The 14,493-nt window shown below is 42.7% G+C and overlaps 1 protein-coding gene across 1 annotated transcript; it reads left to right on the top strand.

Moving 5' to 3' along the window:
- The first annotated feature begins 365 nt into the window (after positions 1-365).
- Positions 366-12,517, top strand: znhit1 (zinc finger, HIT-type containing 1). Its single transcript, XM_083763386.1, has 6 exons — positions 366-445; positions 879-976; positions 1,960-2,035; positions 4,591-4,670; positions 10,690-10,859; positions 12,187-12,517. The coding sequence occupies exons 1-6, from the start codon at positions 421-423 to the stop codon at positions 12,206-12,208; spliced, it is 471 nt and encodes a 156-aa protein (XP_083619512.1). The 5' UTR covers positions 366-420; the 3' UTR covers positions 12,209-12,517.
- The last annotated feature ends 1,976 nt before the right edge of the window (positions 12,518-14,493 follow it).

Raw genomic sequence — 14,493 nt, 5'->3', positions numbered from 1 at the left:
CGGAGAGTGGGGTGTGGTACAGGACATCGCCCCGAACGCGTGGGTATGTCCAGATAGTTGCCTCGCGGAGCCGTCTTTTGTCCAGTGTCCACTTTATAAAGTCCATGCACTCCAGTGAATAGCATTTATCCATTTAGATAACTTTATTATTATTATTATAATGATTTAATTACTTATTTTTACACAGAAACATAATGTGTGTCTTATAGCATCATATAGCATCATTTAAATGCTTAATTTGTAGTTTTAATGTGCAAATTAAACTTTTTTTCAATACTCTAGAGGGTACTCTTATTTTGAAGAGATCGTCCACCGGAAGCCTTAAATCTGTTCATTAGATCTGTTCACTAGACGCTGCCCAGGCTGGCACACAGACACGCGCGTTATGGTACACACAACAACGTCAACAAATCATTCAACATGGTCGTGGAGAAGAAAACCTCCGGTCAGTCTATGATACAAACTTTTCCATGATTGATTTCCTTTTATAACACATGTTTATTCTGCTCGTGGGAAACAATGCTCAGACTGTTTCATCCATAGACTTAAGGGTTTCTTTCATGTGTTTAACACAGTGGAGCATGTGTGCTAATGTTAGCCTCGGATAATCGCTGTTTGTTTTCATGTAGCTCCGAAAAGTGTAACCAAATCAAATGGATGAGTCCTCCTCCGGCTCCTCGGAATTTAATTAAAGACATTCAAAAAGACGCACCCGCGCAATGGAATGACAATTACATCGCATGTTTTCACCTCGTCCTCGATTAATAGACTACATGTAATCCATGTTCTATAATCTAGAATAGCATCTTTATTTACTTAATAAATATAATTATTTTAAACTGTCTGCCTGCCTGCCTGTCTGTCTGTCTGTCTGTCAGCCCGGGTGGAGTCCGGTCAGCGTAGAGTTCTAGATGAAGCCACCAGGCTAAGGAGACTGACCAGACAGCTGGAGGCTCTGGAGAAAGACAACTTTCAGGTGTGTGTTTGTGTGTATAAGAGAGAGAGTGAGAGAGAGAGAGAGAGAGAGAGAGGGGGACAGGGACACACAGAGAGAGCGAGAGCACCTCATCCCCTGAACCCACCTCACCCCTGCCCACTTTGACAGGCTGCAATGGCTTAGGGTCGACAGAGTACAGCATCTTGCAATGGATTCGATACACCACCAAGAAACCCATGTACCAGTCTAGATACTTCTTTAACGTTAACGAAGTCCACACCCACAACACCAGAGGGAGTGCAACAAACCATGTACAGCCCAGATTCGGCACAAACAAGGGACTAAATTATTTTCGCTCCTATGCCACCAATTAAGACATGCAAATCCCTTGACTACTTCAAAACCGCACTCAAAGGGCACCTACGGACGGCTGCAATTCAAAACTGGCCCCCGTAAAATCTGAATACCCCCCCACCACCTTTTCCCCTCACTGTATATGTTTCTTTTCCCTTTTTACCTCCTTTATGATGAATTCCTGTTCTGTTCTTTGTCTATATAGAAGTGTCTATTTGTACGTCTCTAAATGTTTTGATGAATTTGACATGGTCGACCCTCTTGTAAACAAGTGTAATGCTTAATTGGGTCGTCCACTCACAGTTTGCAATTGCATTCTCTCTGTATCACTATCTACAAGCTACAATTACAAATGTACAATGTTATAATGTAATCTTCTAGGCTTTGTGGCATGTTTAGACAGATGCTAGATTCATTATGATGCAAGGTCATGCCCACTTGCCCGAAAAGTAAATCATGATAGGTTAAATTAACTTCTTCATACAAGAGTGTCGCACAAAAGTAATGAAAATAACACAAGGTCTACAAGGTAAAAAACCTGTATCATCACAACATGTTTTGAACTTGTAGATCGGCTATTTGCACTATACTTTATATCACTTTAAATGGTAATAAAAAAGGAAGGTTTTATTAATTTAGGTAATAATGATGTTTATGTGGTTTTCCAGGACGACCCGCTGTCCTCACTGCCTCCCCCAGGTCCTACTGCCCGTCTCCCTGCATTCAGCGACACAGAACAACCTGGTGAGACACGCGCACAGTCACACACACACGCATGCGCGCTGGGCTTTTTCACCCTATTCCGCATAATTTTCCAACAGCATTAATTATATAATCCTATTTATAGATCTGCACCGACACCGATTTATAGATCTGCATGTTCTCCCCGTGTCCCCTAGGGTAGGTACCCTCACAAAAACATGCAGTAATCCTGGTCTCTAAACTGCCTCCCCCTGGCCAGCCGGGGCGCCTGATGGAGGGGAAAGAAACTGGTTGGAATAACGTGTTCCTTCCACGCGCTACGTCCAACCAGGGAAACTCCCCCCTGTCAGGTGTAAAGGAGCAACTTGGACACTCAAGCATGAAGGAAGCATGAGTTAAGTCCGTTGCTCTCCCTAGGTTGGCGGAGGGTGTGTAGAGCCCAGGATCACATCACAGGATGATTGACACAGGGGTGAAAAATGGGTTACAAAATCGTGGGACAAAAAATATAAATAAAAAATAAAAGATCTGCACCGACAAACAATGTCACTCACCGATGTAGTGACATATCCATATCCCTGGAACAACATATTTTCAGATGGGGGCCAGCGGCCAAATACAGATAATTCTGGGGCTCTTTGACATGAAATAGTTTGAGAACCACTGACATAGAAACATGGGGTTTTTAAAAGCCTTGCTAATACTAAAAGAGTTAAAAGCCTTGCTAATACAAAAATAGTTAAAAGCCTTGCTAATACTAAAAGAGTTAAAAGCCTTGCTAATACAAAAAGAGTTAAAAGCCTTGCTAATGCAAAAAGAGGTCCAAGGCACTCTGCCACAGTCAAGTGAAAAAGCCTTTATTGAAAGAGAGCATTAATAAAAGAAAGACCTACACGTTTCGGCTGTAAAAGCCTTCGTCAGGGTCTCATAGTTATGACAGTAAGGCATGACGTCATTATATAGCGACCACAGGTCAACGATCATGATTGGAAACACTTGGGTGATTGGGGAACAATCCGTGTCGGACTAATCAATGTCATACATCATAACATAATCATGTCCACACTATTTAAAAGTTAATGAAAAATACCAATACGACTAGACGATTACGATAGAAAATTGTAAATAAATAAATCAAATAAAAGAGACAGATCCCCTGAGATGGAACACCGCAGAAGTGAAAAGTGTGTGAGGAGGAGGAAAACCCTCGGAGAAAATGGGGAAAACATCAATTTCGTCATTGAGATCTGGGAAGTTTGTGGCTATTTAAGGCTACTGTTTAGTCTGTCACCGCTATCTATTATAGGCCTATTGGATCGATGTCATGTCACCGTGGCAACCATGGTTGCACACACACACACACACACACACACACACACACACACACACACACACACGCGTGCACACACATTTGGGGCTCCTTGACATGAAAAAGTTTGAGCAGCACTGACATAGCAACAGAAGTTTTTAGGAAAACCGCTAAGGTCTAGACGACATTATTTTGTAGAACTCAGACTCAGGTCTGTAGTGTGTGTGTGGGGGGGGTGATATTGACTAATTTTGTTTTGTTGAAATATTGGGATTAACCCATTCTGGGCGGGCACCCATTTTGGTGTTAGCATCATGTTATGCTTTAGCTATTGAAAAATAGCAGATCTAGGGGCACGGTGGCACAGTTGGTAGTGCTGTTCCCTCACAGCTAGAAGGTCCTGGGTTCGATTCCCGCTCGGGGCGCTGTGGGTGCTGGCGGCGTGTTTCCTCCTCCGCGTCATCAGTGCCCATACCCGAAGGCGGGGTTGGCGAAAGGGCCTTTCTGTGTGGAGTTTGCATGTTCTCCCCGTGTCCCCTAGGGTAGATACCCTCACAAAAACATGCAGTAATCCTGGTCTCTAAACTGCCTCCCCCTGGCCAGCCGGGACGCCTGATGGAGGGGAAAGGAACTGGTTGGAATAACGTGTTCCTTCCACGCGCTACGTCCAACCAGGGAAACTCCCCCCTGTCAGGTGTAAAGGAGCAACTTGGACACTCAAGCATGAAGGAAGCATGAGTTAAGTCCGTTGCTCTCCCCAGGTTGGCGGAGGGTGTGTAGAGCCCAGGATCACATTAGATGATTGACACAGGGGTGAAAATGGGTTACAAAATCGTGGGATAAAAAATATATTAAAAAAAAAAAAATAGCAGATCTACAAGCTCATGGCGCGCTACTAAACTGAAACTGTATTGTGTGTCCTCAAAACGAACTGAAATTATAGACAAAATACCCATAGTTTTAGTTTTTATAAATATTTATATGCCTTTCGGATATTTATAATATAATCCTTTTAAATTAATTCGATTAATTTCCTCATTTCTCCAACAAGTTTTACGGCAGTTTTCAGCACCGTACGGCAGCATGTAGCCACGCTAACCCTAAACCAAAGTACGAAAACTAAACTATAACTAAACTAAAACTAAGCATTTTCACCAAAATAAAAACTAGCAAACCCGCTCTAACTAAAACAAAGAAATATGTCAAAACTAACTAAAACTAAACTATAATGAAAAAAAAAAAAACGATTATAACCTTGGTGTGTGCATGTCTGTCTGTTTGTCTCCAGGTAAGAAGAAGAGGAAGACCAGAGGAGATCATTTTAAGCAACGGTTCAGGAAGAACTTCAGCACTCTGCTGGAGGAGGAGGTGAGGATGATTGATTGATTGATTGATTGATTGATTGTTTCAAACAAATAACATTGAATCAGGCCCTAAAACCTACTTTAACTCCTTTGCTGCCCCCTAGTGTTAGCATGGTTGTACTGCCCCAGGGGGCGCCCCGTCCAGGCCCACTCTCAGATTAAAATAGGGTGCATTTTGCAGCCCAAAACGCAGTTTATCGTTAAGGGATGCAATGAAACAACGACCTCTGCATCCACGGGATGCACTACTGTACTACTGTACTGTCTTTTATTTCTAGTTTATTTTGCTTGCTTTAGTTATAATAATAATAATTTCTTCTTCTGTTTTCTACATGAATATAACCACATTATAACCATATAAAATGAAATGGGAGTTAAATGCTGCAATTTGTAAAAATGGCAAAACATGACTCCTAACGTCGCTGAAGTGGGCCTCATAAAATGTCCCTGGGACTCATTTCTAAAAGATCATCCCTGCATCCTGGGACTCATTTCTAAAAGATCATCCCTGCATCCTGGGACTCATTTCTAAAAGACCATCCCTGCATCCTGGGACTCATTTCTAAAAGATCATCCCTGCATCCTGGGACTCATTTCTAAAAGACCATCCCTGCATCCTGGGACTCATTTCTAAAAGACCATCCCTGCATCCTGGGACTCATTTCTAAAAGACCATCCCTGCATCCTGGGACTCATTTCTAAAAGACCATCCCTGCATCCTGGGACTCATTTCTAAAAGACCATCCCTGCATCCTGGGACTCATTTCTAAAAGACCATCCCTGCATCCTGGGACTCATTTCTAAAAGATCATCCCTGCATCCTGGGACTCATTTCTAAAAGACCATCCCTGCATCCTGGGACTCATTTCTAAAAGACCATCCCTGCATCCTGGGACTCATTTCTAAAAGACCATCCCTGCATCCTGGGACTCATTTCTAAAAGACCATCCCTGCATCCTGGGACTCATTTCTAAAAGACCATCCCTGCATCCTGGGACTCATTTCTAAAAGACCATCCCTGCATCCTGGGACTCATTTCTAAAAGACCATCCCTGCATCCTGGGACTCGTTACATTGAAAACCTATTTACATCACTGCACTCTATGAAGCTTGTTGTCCTTCAGGGTTAAACAGGACGGTGGGGGCTTCCGGAAGTGGAGCTAGCAGAACAACCAGCTACATTTTCTCAGCGATGCGATACAAAATCACAAATGATTTACGATCGTCGGGTGCGTGCCGGCTAAATTGAGGCAGCGGTGGCCGAACGGTTTGCGGAGCGGTCTTGATATCGGAAGGTCGCTAGTTCGTATCCCCGGACCGGCACGTTAAAATTACCACTAATGAAGTGCCCTTGGACAAGGCATTGAACCCCTGTTGATAGATATATTTGGTCTAGTTTGTGGGTGAATGCTCTTTTGACCTTTTGACCTTTTAATCTAATTGCCCTGTGACTGACATTTGATGTCCGGTTGTCCCACTGACTTTAAAATAGTATGGTTCTGAGTCTCGATAGTAATACTTTTCCCTAGCCAGCGTTGGTAGATAAGAATTGTTTTGTTTTCGTTGGCCAAAACACCCAGCCTCTGTGTTTTTGCCCTTGAAAGTTAGTATTCGCTCTAACAGACTGGTAAACTGCACTCAATGACGTTCTGCCTTGTCACCTGATTCCACTAACTGATATTCATATCAGGACTATCTCTGCCCCGTGAGATATTTTCTGTATGCAATATTCAGTGACGTCTTGCATTATCTGTCCATTTGTTAACAAATATGTTTTTTAACCTTGTTGTTCAACACATTGTCCGGTGTATTGATTACGGTATGCTATATCAACCATGTTTAATTGAACATGGTCAGAGATCGTTGTGTAACGCTGTCCGGATGGCATGTCTTCTTCTCTCCCGAGACAATGGTGAATATATTTGATTGAACCTCCCTCTAAGTTCTGCTTGTCTGAGTTCTCTTTCTTGTGTCTGTCAAATTCATTCTAAGGTATTTTGTTAACTCTGTTATACTCTGACTTTTACTCATTATAGCCTAAAAGGTTTTTATAACCATTTCTGTAAAGTTACAAGCCCTCTGCTTCTATTCTGGTAAAGAGTATTTATGGTACTTAGATTACTTTCTAAAGTATTTATTCAGTTCCGGTGCTCCGGAGCTCTCTCTAGCTCTCAAGCTATCGATCCTAAGCTATTGTTTAATATTATTAATACAGTCCTATACAGTCCTATACAGTCCTTACATAGTATCATTATTTTAAAGATGGATTCCATTTAAAATTATCCATCACCTACCATGAAATGTTCTATGAGCAGGGCCTGGCTGTAAACAAGTTCTTGAGCTTAGTCCAGTTACCCTGGGTAAACATAGTACCTTTCCTTTCCTTTCACCATGGACAGCTCTCTGACCTTTGGAGATACGGCGCTTTGAAAATCGGGTTATAATGGAGGCTCAATGGAGCTGGATTTAGAAATCGCATCGTTGGTGGTGACAGGAGGGCTATTCTACCCGGAGCAATGCTAAAAGGTAAACAAACGGTCGGTGCGTTCATATATGGATTAAACGGTTGTCTACGCTTATAAGCTTAGCTGGCATAGATGTGCTTTAACGTAAATCGACGCCCTACTTGATCATACTACAGCATCACGCGATGCTTCGCACCATATTTTGAGCTTGTAAATTGATACAGTTTAGGACATGTGATGTTTCCACCTGACAGAGACAAAATATACCTTGAGCCATCCCAAGTTGATAGGGATTGGAACACTTCCAACTCAGGGCTGTCAAATCTTTCCTTCCAGACCCAGGGTGCCGGCACGATTTCGGCGAGCCGCCCCGCGTCCGAAACGGTTGAGAAATGACAGAGTTACCGTGTGGGGGTCCCTCCCCTACTGTACTGTACTGTACTGTCACTGTACTATACTGGCACACCCAAAATCACCATATATACAGTTAACCCATTCTGACCGGGCACCCATTTTGGTGTCAGCATCATGTTATGCTTTAGCTATTTAAAAATAGCAGATCTACAAGCTCATATCGCGCCACCGAGTGGCGCGATACGAGCTTGTAGGTCTGCTATTTTTTGAAAAATCGAAGAACGACTGACATTTTTTAGAATCTGATCTCAGGTCAGAATGGGTTCATCAGACCAGTGTGTGTCCGGCGGAAACCTCGTATGAATCTGATCTCAGGTCAGAATGGGTTAATATGTGCATGTGTGTTTGTGTGTGTGTGTTAGGTTGCGCACAGGTGGTGGAAAACAACCATGCTGTTTTCGTGCTCAGACGCACCCAGCCAGCCAGCCAGCCACCCACACACACACACACACACACACACACATACTCACTTAACACATTGATTGCTAACTGTTGAAATTCTACTCAGGATTGCTTCTGCTAAGCGATTAACATTGGACTTTTGAACTTTTTAGGGGCCCACAGCGAGGGGCCTCTTATAGCACATCGCACATTGCATAAATCAAAAGGAAGCCAAACTAGTCCACTTCAATTTAAAAAAATATATATGATTCTACCATCTTCCATTCTGGAGATATTGACCTTTTTCTAAAACCTGCTTTTCACTGCACGCTGCTCTTTTGAAAAAACAGCAGAGATATGGAAGGTTGAAGTTGACAGACATTGACAGACAGATATAAAAATGAACACAAATAATATCATATACATACTACACACTGAATGAAAGCCCTGAATGTCTACTTTTAGGAGGAAAACAAATACACATGGTCCCATGTATAGTTTGTCAGTAATTGGCTGTTGAATGCAGCTTGCGCCCACCAGAGAGGATTTCAGAAAATGCATGGACCTGAAGAACCATTATTCACAAAATAAGGCCTATAGCGACATGTACATACTATATACCGTATGAAACAGAAGACTCTCTGCTTTCATAAGAAAAATACTTCTACTGTAATAATAATACAAATCACACCCCTGTGAAGTGAGCAGTGCAATGTTGCACAACATTGCACTGCTCACTTCACAGGGGTGTGATTTGTATTATTATTACAGTAGAAGTATTTAGTATTTTAGACAAGACAAGGAACTGACAACTAAATATTCACAAAATAAGGCCTATACATACTATATACCGTATGAAACAGAAGACTCTCTGCTTTCATAAGAAAAATACTTCTACTGTAATAATAATGAAAATCACACCCCTGTGAAGTGAGCAGTGCAATGTTGCACTGCTCACTTCACAACATTGCACTGCTCACTTCACATGGGTGTGATTTTTATTATTATTACAGTATTAGTTTTTTTCTTATGAAAGCAGAGAGTCTTCTGTTTCATACGGTATATAGTATGTACATGTCGCTATATGCCTTATTTTGTGAATAATAGTTCTATAGGTCCATGCTTTCTCTAATCAGACCAGTGTGTGTCCAGTGGAAACCTCGTATGAATCTGATCTCAGGTCAGAATGGGCTAAAGTTCTCTCTGAAAAAGAGAATTTTATAAATGAAATGGATTCAATAGTCTAGTATTGACAAACAGTATATGGGATATGTGTATTTTATTTGTTTTCCTCCTAAAATTAGACATTTAGGGCTTTCATCCAGTGTGTAGTATGTATATGATAATTTATTTATGTTTATATCTGCCTGTCATGATAACGTCATGATGATGATTCTATGCACATATGTGATCATTGTCTCAGTAAACAAAATCAACAGATCGTTTCAGAACGATAGCATAACAGTGACTTGAGAGGTTGACATGTCTGGACATGAACCACAGGAGCGACTCAACTCGCAGTGGGGGGGGGGGGGGTTCCACGACATGTCTGGACATGAACCACAGGAGCGATAAGCGTAGCCCGGCTGGCTGTGATTTCGACAAAATGACAGACAACACGATGGCTTCCGCAGCTTAGGATTGTATTAGTTATCCATTACAAACGGGTCGATTACGTCCCAGACGCCTTATCACTGCAATTGGCTGGCGAAGGCGCTATGGCGATTATGGTGATCAACTGCCGAGAATCTTTTTTCCGAGAATGAGAGTAGCATTGCAAACTGCAAAACGATCGATCGCAACTCGCAGTGTGGGGGGGGTTCCACGGTGTGATATCTGCTAGCCTAGTATACTGCTTCTTTGTCCAAACATGGCTGACGCGACGGCGAAAAAAAGACAGTTGGTCAGATGTATACTGCTTCTCCTATGGCGGTCCTTCGAGAATACGTCATTCGTTTCGCGTATACCTGTCCGTGTGCGTGAAATGGCGATCGACCGTTGGAGATTATTCTTGGTTTATATACGGGTTTATATTTCCGAGAATGAGGCGGCAGACCGGTGAGTTGTCGTTGGAAAGAATTAGAGAGGGCTGTGTCGAGTGGATCTGTGTGAATGAGTGGGGGGGGGGGAAGAAACTGTAATGCGATGGAGAGATGCCTCGGGAGAAACCATGTAGAAACAGGAGGGGAAGGGGAATCGAGTGTATTCACAAATTTCACACACACACTAGAAAATGGGTAGCTCCATTTTAGATCCCCTGATCTGCGTTGGTCTATGCCGTGTGCAGGACGGCGATGCCGCCTCCCCAGTACGTCGTAATGGATACGGCATGCCTGGAATGTGGTTAGACCAGGCCTCTTTTCAGGAGGTGGGGGGCTTTTAAACTCCCGGATCTCATAGCGGATCTTTCTGGAGATGATCGGTGTTACATTATGTGTTGTCCGGGCGTCAGAGAAGTTGATGTACAGTATACAGTAAAAACACCAATAAAACGCTTTAGAGCGTGATGCGCAGACGGCGCTCGAGATTAATAAAACGCTTTAGAGCGTTTTGCGCAATCGATGTGTTAAGGAAGTGGTTGCACCACATAAACATTTGCCCCCCCCCCCACCCCCCCCCCCCCCCCCTGTAATAACTGAGGACCCATTAGAGGTCCTCAGTAGGGGTAGACGGTAGTGCCATTCTGCCATGCGTTCCTCACATTATTTTTTCATTGCCTACTATATCCTGTCACCTGACTTGTGTCTGTTGTCCGATTGGCAGAACCTGTCGGAGCGCCCGGAGCCCAACTACCAATCGGCTACGGCTCCGCCCTCCTCTCTACCGCCCCGCCTCTTCTGCTCTGTGTGCGGCTTCCTCTCGCAGTATACCTGCACGTCCTGTGGAGGGCGCTACTGCACCACCAAATGCCTCCTCACGCACAGAGAGACCAGGTACTAACTATATTACACACACACACACACAGGGTTCCTACGCAAGTGTGGAATTTGATTTAATACATTACCAGGTCTGGAAAATGTAGTTTCCAAAGTATTCACGGTCATTTTGCTATTCTGAAGAGTGTGGCCCACAACCTGGCCATTGTTCGGAGTAGAAACAAGTGCAAGTCTAGCCCAAACCGCAGCAATGCAACTAGTCGCAACTCCTTGCAACAAAACAGCTTTAAGGTCAACTGCACCAATGCAACTCCTTTCAACTAACTGCCATTGGGGGATAATGGTTGCAAGTACTGCAGTTGTACGTCGTTTCATGGGGAATCATTGGTGCGGTAGGTTTGAATCCAACTCATTCTGGTATTTATAATTGTCTCCAAAGGGCTGAAGGCATGTTGAAAGGTATTTTTGCAACAGTCCCGAGTCGACAGGCTGCGAAGCCTGCCTGTGATGCGTGCACAGAGGCTTGACAGTCCCATAGCGTTAAGGAGACGTCCTTCTAACGCTATGAACCAGAGCTAGTGACTTGATATTGTCCTGAAGAATGCTACACTCATTGAGAACACACACGTCCCTGCTTCTGGTGACTGATATTGTCCTCCTAATGGATTTTGGAGTGGACTCATTAAAAACACATGTCCCTGCATAAGACATGAAATTAAACATGAAAGTCTTACAATTATTCTCCCTCCCTATAGAGCGTCGCAGTCCCGCCCCCTCGAGAGACCCGGAAACTAATTCCCCGTTCATTTTCCTCATAGACTTTTCAAAAAGTATTTATTTAAAGACGTTTACGCCGCAGACAAAGCCAACCCTTGTCGTGACAAATCATGACAAATACAATACAAATAATTAGAAAGTAGAAAAAAACGGCAGGTTACAACACATTCTTTGTTGTTGTTTGTTGTCATGATTTGTCACGACTCGAGTTGGCTTCGTACGAAGCTTAAAAGGTCTTTAAAATAATACTTTTTGAAATGTCTTTGGGAAAAATGCATTGGGAATTATTTCCTGGCCCTGGCGTCGTCATGAAAGGGGGTGGGACTGCAACGCTCTATACCGCTCTGAAGCCCAACACACACCGTCTGCGAACGCCGCGCGTCAAAACAGCCGCCTCCGTTATTTTCAATGAACCTGTCCCACACCGGCAGTGTCCGACGCTCGTTCACGCCTCGCCTGACGCTCCGATACGCCACTGTTCTATTCCAGGCGTTGCCGCGCGGCAACGCCTGTGCCGCGTCGCTGCACACCCGGTGTGTGTTGGGCTTAACTCTCTGTCTGTCTCTCTCTCTCTGTCTGTCTTTCCATCTCTCTCTCTCGCGCTCAGGTGTTTGAAGTGGACGCTATAGTGGTGTCCGTGGCAACAGAGTCGAGGATGATTATGGGATGTTGTGACCCGGGGCCCTTTGGTTGCAGAGCAACATCATCTGTGATGCCACCGCGGTAACGGTTCAAGGAGGGTTCAGTGCCTGGCTCGTGGGCACCGTGACAGTCTTGCGTGCACACGCGTGCACACACACACACACACACACACACACACACACACACACACACGTACGTTAAAGTTCTGAGTTCAAAGCTGGTTGATGTATTTAGTTTTTTATACTTTATATTGATTTAATGTTGTTTACACTGATCCCGAGTCAGAAATAAAGACGTTAAACTGTAAGAATACTGTCTGGTGTTTTGATGGTACCGCCAGGTCCCGGGTCGGACACATTTTTTATATTTCAATAATAGTATCTGTAAGAAACTAAGAATAATTACAGATATACAAGCTCACAGCTGCGTGAGCTGTACATCTGCTATTTTTGAATATTTTTGAGAAATATTGAATACGCTTTTGAATAATTTAGAATTGTTTTATTTTTGTTGCACAGGTCGGAGTCCCTGGCCAAATACATATCAATTCAATTTCAATTCAAAGGGCTTTATTGGCATGAGAAAACATACGTTTACATTGCCAAAGCAGAAAGAACAATTTAACAATACAGCAATACAATCAAAACAAAAATGATGTACATTTGAAGGTCAGAATCTTCAATAGATCAATTTCTATGTACCAAGATCACCCGATGCAGGTATAGTGCAGGAATATACACAATGATTAGTCTTTAGGGTGGTTGTGTTCCATTTGATATCCTTCTCCTATCACAGCAACTCACACATCATGCTGCTGTGTTTTGCACATTGTTGTACTTCGCCCAGCAGATATGGGAGTTTTTTGTCATTGGTCATGTTTTCAAAATCTCTGTGTGTGGTTGTACTCTGTGGGAAGTATGTGTCTCTGATGTCTTGGTACAATGGACAGATGGTTAGGAAGTGTAGCTCGGTTTCCACTTCATTTTGTGTGCAGTGCATGCATATCATGCATATCATGCATATCATGCATATCGTGCATGCATATCATTGTGGACGGTCCTTGGCACAAACATTTTTGAGGAACGGATTAGTGGAATCTGCCTCAGGTCTTAATGGGTTAAAGGAGAATTCCATACTAAAAGGCTTCCTTACCTTTCTTTGTAGTTGTTACGTCCCCACCAAAGAGGTCCAGGTGTTATTTTGTGCAAAAGCTCCTTATTTGGCTATACATAAGCCCTAAATGAATTGCATTGAATTTAATGGGAATTGAATGGGGCTATGGGGTGTTGTGCTAATTCGCTTATTTCCATCGCTCAAAATTATTATTGTTTTGTATATATCCTCCCTTCATAATGTAAATAATATCCCAAGCGGCACACTTTACTACTTATTTCGATGGAAATAAGTGAATAAGCACAACACCCCGTAGCCCCATTCAATTCCCATTCAATGCAATTCATTGGGGGCTTATGGTAGGGGAAATAGCCAATAAGGAGATTTTGCACAAAATAACACCTGGACCTCTTTGGTGGGGACATAACAACTACAAAGAAAGGTAAGAAAGCCTTCTAGCATGGAATTCTCCTTTAAGGATTGTTTATTTCCCCAACAATTCGTTTTTTGTTACATTTTCAACATAATACAGTACAAAAAGCATATTAAAGTCATGGCAGACTAGTTGCAACACAGCTGCACCAAACAAATTATTAATGAGTAACTTTAATAAATTAATAATAATGTGTCCACTCAAGGAGCAAGGGCATGCCAGTGTGCAAGCATGATAGACAATATTGACTACACCTCAAATCTAACACACCCTCAGCGACAGATGGAGAGGGGTAGACAGACAGACAGAGAGAGGGAGGTAATAATAATAATAAAAGTACAAAATACTAAGCATATCAAACGAATACCGGAGAACTCACCAGTTTACCAAGTCGCCTGCGGTGAAACTTCTTCATCAATGTCTTCATTGTTATGCTAACATTCTGTCTTCATCAGTGTAGTATGACAAACTGACAGATGTTATAGTTCATTTCCAAAGTGATCAAATTATTCTGCAATTAAATGGTCAGCTAGATGATGATAAAAAGGTGAGTACTGTTATGTGAATACTAATGATAAGTATAGGCCTACCATTTCAGGAATTGTTTACTAATGAATTAGCCTACATTGTTTCTGTACTGTGGTGTTTTAACTTGCATTCCTACTGCATTCCTACTTTTTCTAGTGTTAACTAAACAACTATTCTCTTTCTCTTTCTCTTTCTCTT

The sequence above is a fragment of the Protomyctophum parallelum genome (assembly GCF_964188405.1).
Source record: "Protomyctophum parallelum genome assembly, chromosome: 4".
Classification (NCBI taxonomy): domain Eukaryota; kingdom Metazoa; phylum Chordata; class Actinopteri; order Myctophiformes; family Myctophidae; genus Protomyctophum; species Protomyctophum parallelum.
The sequence above is the reverse complement of the archived record's forward strand: the minus strand, read 5'-3'. Positions and strand labels throughout refer to the sequence as shown.